The 7226-nt window shown below is 35.8% G+C and overlaps 1 protein-coding gene across 1 annotated transcript; it reads left to right on the plus strand.

Moving 5' to 3' along the window:
• Positions 1-3304: 3304 nt before the first annotated feature.
• Positions 3305-6105, plus strand: LOC128236311 (uncharacterized). Its single transcript, XM_052951214.1, has 3 exons — positions 3305-4081; positions 4280-4458; positions 4720-6105. Exons 1-3 carry the CDS (start codon positions 3577-3579, stop codon positions 5620-5622), a joined length of 1587 nt encoding a protein of 528 aa, XP_052807174.1. The 5' UTR covers positions 3305-3576; the 3' UTR covers positions 5623-6105.
• Positions 6106-7226: the final 1121 nt, after the last annotated feature.

Raw genomic sequence — 7226 nt, forward strand, 5'->3', positions numbered from 1 at the left:
TATATCGTATGGTTTATAGTTCTAGGTTTGTTAAGGCTCTGGTCTGGCATAAGTGCGGTTGACTGCCAGGACTTAATCACTGGACCAGCCACAACTTTGCAGAGTACTGTTGTCATGAACACTATAGTATATTTCCCACATACACTTATTGACTGTATGTCCATTTCTGTTTGCTTTTGTAAATGTAACTATTTGTTACTATTAATTCTTTATCATTGTCAAACGTCCCTTCTAAAATAGAGGAATAAAATATTTTTACCTTCATTTCACATGCATGCAAATCTTAAAGGCCATTTATCCACAGCCGTTCGTGACCCTTGAGTTAGAGTATATGGTTTTGGGTTTAGTCACATAATGTTGTACCATTGTCTTGCTTGTATTGCTAATGTATGTGCTTCTGATTGATTTATTGATGTTTCCTTCGCCCTTTTTCAAGAACACATGCTCTCAAAATATAACTGATACATTTCGAATAATAAAGGAATCGAATAGAAATGCTTTGGTCCATAAAACATAAATCATACACAATTCACTGTTTATTTGACGGACGGACGAACGGACGGACGGACATTCAAATGGATAATCATTCAGACAGCAAATACTAAACCCTTCTCCATCCCTTTATTTGAAAAGGGAGACATATCTAGCAAATCAATTATTCTTTGTAGTCAGTTATTAAAGTTAAGTAACATGGGTAGGAAATACAAGTTAAAATGACAGGAGTTTACGACATTGACTGTATGTAACTATGGGCATTCAATATAAAACCGCTAGAACGCAATTCATGAATGTTTTATGAGTTAAACACGCAATATCGTCATTAACAGCACTTAACTAAAATAGAAAAAACAGACATTGTTCGATAATTTAAAGTGTTGGTTATATCTCTCCTCTCGAACTTTGAACTACCATTTTAAAGATAGAAAGAATCAGTTATATATCACGGCGTTGATATGAAAAATACTAGTAATAGTAAGCTATTTGTTAGTTAGGTTGTCCGGTTAGCGCAGTGGTTAGCGCACTCGCTTCTCACCTAGGCGACCCGGGTTCGATTCCCGGCCTGGGCGCATGTGAGTTTGGTTTGTGGTCACCAAGCCGGACAAGTGGGTTTCTTCCGGGTTCTCCGGTTTCCCCCACAATACAAGACCACACTCTCGCGTAAAATCGTGCCAACGAGAGTGATTGATATAATGTTGTAATAACTTGTTTCACAATCGTTGTAAAATAAATATGTTTATACTAAAATGTCAAAATAACCTTAACCAAACGGTAATCTTTATATTTGCCTTTGATATTTTTGGCTTAAAGACCAATAACTTGATAAAAAAGATTATACAATATGACCAAGAAAATAGTTTTGTTAGGGGGTTCAAATATCGAAGCTAGTTCAAAGGTTGTTTTTTAAATGTTCATTACATGTAAGAGTTATTAAAATAAATATGTTGGTAAAGACCACGTGTACATAAGCTTGTAGGTTTAATTATTCCCTAAATAGCACGTTAACATCTAATATAAAGTGTTTTAAAACTGAAATCGCAATTTGAATTAACTATGATTGCCCTAACGTATTTGAATACAATTATGCAAGTTGAAAACAAACATTGTTGTTCGGTTAGAGTACTTGTGCCTTTCAAAGCCGGACAAGTGTGTGTGTTTCAGGAAACTCCAGAACACCCCCTCCCTTTCATTAAAACAAACAAACAAAGAGCAAACCCTCGTACACATCGTGCCAACGAGAGTTAAATCACGTTAAGTCGATATATTGTTCTTAAAAATCGTTAACAAAAACTAACGAACATTTATACGTCAAATCGGTCATTGGCCGATTAAAATGTTGTTTTTTTACATTAAAAAAGGAGCTAACTGTCGAAAAACAAAGACACACACGTTAATGAAATAAGCTACCCAAATATGATATAACTTTCACAGACCCACAATCATCATATCGCAAAAATGTTATTCGCATTTGTATTCAAGTTTTCGTGAGTAACATTCATAACAGAACATCGATTGAATCGACTGTATTCGACCATTGTTTTCAGTAAGTCTCACAAACGTAAATAAATATTTGTCATGCTCATTGTATGATGAAACTAAAAGGACATTCTTTTGTCGAGAAGAACTTGGAGCTTAGTTTTAATTTCAGTATGTCATTGTTTGGAACCCATGAAAAAACCATTGTTCTAATTATGAAATGAAATATAAATGTTAATTATTTAATGAGAAAACGCGCACAAAGTTCTAAAATGAGAAAGGAATGTTCACATATAGTTATAGTTATAGTTATATATAAGTTAAAATTGTTCATTTTTTTGTCCCCCTCTACATCTATAAAGTATATCGATGGAATTGAACGCTGGTTTTTGTTGGCGTGAAAATTTTGTGAACTCTTCTATTTACATTACACGATCTGACTTATCTGGATTTTAATTACATTGTTGTTAAATATCTTTATGTTAAGATTTACATTATATCGAAACATTTACGTGAAACAATTATGATATTTCGTCTTGTCAATTTAGAAATAAATTTATAAATTGTTTAAAACAATAATTTTCTCAAAGTTTGTATATAATTATTAGGATAAAAACCAAAGGAATATATATATTCAATACATTTCAGGAGTAAAGTAAGAGAAAAAAATATAAATTCATATTGGCATTCAAGATGAAGTAATAGGTTATGAAGGACTGAATTTGTAAAGGAATACACTTCATCATTCATCACCACAAGAGATAAAATGATAATGATTTTAAAAGTGATAGTAATGGTGGTAAAGGTAGAGCTGTGATTATGATGATGATGATGATGCTACTAATGTTGCTGCTGATGTTGCTGCCGCTGCCGTCGCTGCCGTCGCTGCTGCTGCTGCCGCTGACGATGATGATGCTGGCGGTGGTTGCGGTGGTGGTGATGATGATGATGATGATGATGATGCTGTTGCTACTGCTGTTGCTGACGCTGCTGCTGCTTCCGCTGCCGCTGATGATGCTGACGGTGGTTGCGGTGATGATGATGATGATGATGATGATGATGATGATGATGATGATGATGATGATGATGATGCTTCTGCTATTGCTGACGCTCTTGCTGACGCTTCTGCTTCTGCTGCTGCAGCTTCTACTGCTGCTGCTGCTGCTGCTGCTGCTGATGATGATGATGGTGGTGGTGATGATGATGATGATGATGATGATGATGCTAATAATGCTGTTGCTGTTGTTGCTGCCGCTGCTGCTGATGATGATGATGAAGATGATGATGATGATGATGATGATGATGATGATGATGATGATGATGATGATGACTGAAATTGGTAAAATTTTAATTTATTCCATATTCTCTGTCTATGTTTTCAGATAGGCCAGCAATGTACACTGACCAAAAGTACGTCTTTACCAAAAACACTTTTCCTCGGTATACTTACTCGTCAAAATACGCCGAACAACTGGACACAAAAGGAACATGTTTAAGATCCTTTTACCATTCGGTCACTGATCCACCATTGGACTTCGGTGAGATCAGTATTGCAATAAAAGTTGGCATTTGAAAACACTTTCGGCGGATGAATTACAAAACATGAACACTTTTAAAAGAGAAGGCAGGTCGGAAACAACACAGAACGCAACTGAAACAGCCGAAGCAAAACGAAAAGGATGTATTAATCCACGAATTACAATTACAACGTACGATGACATTCAACATGGCAGCATTAACAGATTTAAAGACATTACCGGGGACATTCTTATCATAGTAGAAGACAATCCGAAGGAAGCAGACAAAGCATTAAGATCCGTTAGAAGAAAATTAGACAAGAGTATAATTGTCAAGAGTTGCTCTCGTGAACAAATTGCCGTGACCATTTGTACCACATTGGAATTATTTGTTTTGCGAGTTCTGAAAAGTCGAATAACAGCACTTAAGACGCTCTATAGTCAGTTTAAGCCTGGTAAACTTCAAATAAACCAAGCTCAGACAAAAACTAGGTTGACAACAAGTGGAGAAAATCGAGTAAAAGTTGATTCAATCGTTCGCCCTAAAAGACAAATCGAAGATGATGGCACACCATCTGCCACAAGATCAGGTTTATTGATGTTCATGATGTTAACTGTTTATGCTCTAAATTGCTATTTACGAAAAAAACATGTATGTTCTTTCAATGAAATTTTACTGTAAATTATTATCATTATCATTATTATTATTATTATTTATTATTATTATTTCTATTTTTTCTTTAATTATTATTGTTTTCATTAGCATAAACATTATTTCTAAACTTTAGGAAAGAAATTTCAAAAAACGCTATGCACCGATTCGGAAAGTTGGAGTATTTCGGATAGACAGCGGATCGAAATGATCAAGGACACACTTCATGAGGCCCATGCTTTGTACAGAAGAAGCGGAATTTCGCAAGACGAGAGTCCTTTTGTAGAAGCTGAAGTACCCATTCTCAGCGACGAGGTGAATACTGTTTTACTCATAGCTGTTTCTGTAAATTTTATGTCCACATCTTATCTTGCAAATTTACACGACCGTCTTATTCCGTGCTCATATTTAACTATTAAACACAACACGTGAACCAGGAAATAAGTAAGTTGAAATCCGAAAAAAGCAGTCCCTGCTAACCTAGCTTTGACCGTTGTGTTTATATTATGTATATGTGTTCGATAAGATTTATTACTTTCAAAATATCTGCAATGAAATGCTGTTTCTCTTTACTAGCTCGCAAAATCTCTTTATATCATCGACGACAGAATTTACGGATGCGGATTCAGAAACTCAACGCTAGAGGTATTCGTTAACGTGTCGCGATTTGTTTTGAGTGACAAGGAATTAGAACAAATGGGTCTAAAGATTGGAGCTGCTGCGAAGGAATTTGATGTTTACGAAACTGAAATAAAAATAGGACTATATAAACAGGTCAACTATTCTTCCTCTCAAGTTGGCTCTAGAATCAAAAACGACATGGGGCAGTTTACGACACTTGGTGGTTTTGCAAGAAAGGAAGGAACATTGCATGTTTTACTCGCTAGACACTTTGCCGACCCTGAATACGTTCGATCAATACATTACGTTGACGAGGAAGGGAGTACATTACTTGCACGCGTGTTATCTGTGTCACAGCGTGGTTTCTATGATATTTCTGTTGCAGAGGTTTTGCCAAATATATTTCCAAATACGATGTTTCGGGATAGCGACGGTCATCCAATGAATAGCTCGTTAATGGACATGTCAACGGTCAACCGCAGAGGTCTATGTGAACGGCATGTTCATTTCTGGGCAGATGAACAAAAACCGAGGGTTGGAAAAATTGTAATCCCCGACTTCGATGAAAGGTCGTCAAAAACTCGATACGTTCTCATCAAAGAAGTACTGGAGTTCAGTGAAGAACACAATGAGCTGAGACCTCGTAGATTATGCGAAAAGGGTCATAGTGGAGCTATCTTCTGTTCTGATGACATCGATGGACAATGTGTACATGTATGTACTATGCTCATGGGATCCATTAATTACAAAGAAATGGCAAACAACCCGAATGTGCAGGGCGAGTATACATCGTTCCCGCTTAACCAAGGACTAAAACAACTAAATGAAGAACATGGCGGAGATTTTCAAATCTGCTAAAAAGAGTGAGTAGAAGACATTAAGCAAACGGTCTCAAAGAAAATACCAATGAGTTTATTGACACGTCCGTGTCTAAGGACATCGTTTATCTATGTGACAATTGTGCAGAAAGAGATAAATTTTGAAATAGTTTTGCGGCGTTTGGTTTCGTTGCGTGTCCGTCGGTCTTTTTTGTTTTAATTGACGATCAGTGTTGAAAAATACACTTTGTTTTAATTGTTGAACAGTGTTGAAAAACATAAACTTTGTATGTATATGTATTCATTAAATTGACATTTGTATTGATACTGAATGCTATGAATGAGGAAATTAAAACAGCTTGAAAAAGGGGTCTAAATGCAATGTTTGTGTAAATTTTGATATCATATATGAAAGAGAAATAATAAAAAAAATTGTTTGATACTCAAATAACATAGCGTCTTAAAAAGCTGCTCTTTGTGAAACCTTAAAGCTATTCAAACTTCAATCTATGCAACTTAAGTGAAACATTACCAGTAACATTTTTGTATTATTGATGAATGGATGTTCTTGAAATATTAAACATGTATACCAGTAAATATGCCTTTCGTTAGTATATTAATTATATCATTTCAATAAATGCCAATTTGCAAAAACGATTCAACGATTTCATGCTGCTTCCTCACAGGTAAAGGGTGTGAGAGTCGTTCCAGCACATTGCTGACACATTATGACGGTTATGAAAACGGTTAGACAGGAATCCGCATTGATTTCTTTTAAGGAGCAGAGAAGGTTTCGGTCTGGCACCCAAATTCAGCGCGAGGAACATGACGTCACTTATTTTAAGAATAGAAAATCATACGACATATAATTTCCTCTAGCCATCGAACAGGTCGCTCTAAGAATGTACAATGCCCACACTTCAAGATGACGTAGTGCACAAAAAGAAGTCCAGATGTACTTTCGCTGCTACACGAATATATTACTTTCCTCGTGGTATCGTGGAGCATGTCGTTCTAAACGCATACAATGTCCACATACATGGATGACAAGCATATATTACTTTCCTTGTGAGATCGTACATGTCGTCATTAGCGTGTACAATGCGCACATAACTGGATGACGTAGTGCACAAAAAGAAGTCATAACGTACAAGAACCAATGCAAGTAGTGTTTCACAAGCAATTTATTCCTGGACCGTTGAGTAATATTAAAGGGTAATTTGATTTACAATTGTGTAACAGGATTAGTATTTGACTTAGATAGGGAACCGATTGCCCTCCGTTGGTCGGCAAATGAATCCTAAAACAAGTAATTTTAACCTTAAATTGATACTTAACAACCAAAATGCTGAAAAATTAAGTAATCTTTAATTAAGAATTGAAATGCATTAACGATGTTATTATGTGGCATTTCAATACCTTAGTGAAATAAGACCTTTGAAGGGGATTGAAGGTTGTGCCCAGAGTTATGAATTCCTGGATCCGCCATTGAACATAATTCTATTTTACATATATGTCGCTATGAAATATCGGAACGGTTTAAGCGCATTATACTTAGAACAGAAGGTTTTCTATGTCTTTTAGACTAGATCATTGCAAGGAAAATCGGATTGCCAGAAACAGTTTCTTTATTATTACAAACTC

Source organism: Mya arenaria, chromosome 5 (genome assembly GCF_026914265.1).
Source record: "Mya arenaria isolate MELC-2E11 chromosome 5, ASM2691426v1".
Taxonomy (NCBI): domain Eukaryota; kingdom Metazoa; phylum Mollusca; class Bivalvia; order Myida; family Myidae; genus Mya; species Mya arenaria.

Bases quoted from the DNA above. Each gene is read 5' to 3' on its own strand.
- LOC128236311 (XM_052951214.1), top strand. From the start codon at position 3,577: ATGAACACTTTTAAAAGAGAAGGCAGGTCGGAAACAACACAGAACGCA. The intron at 4,082-4,279 runs GTTTATTGATGT...TCTAAACTTTAG, and splicing joins ACCATCTGCCACAAGATCAG to GAAAGAAATTTCAAAAAACG. The intron at 4,459-4,719 runs GTGAATACTGTT...TCTCTTTACTAG, and splicing joins TACCCATTCTCAGCGACGAG to CTCGCAAAATCTCTTTATAT.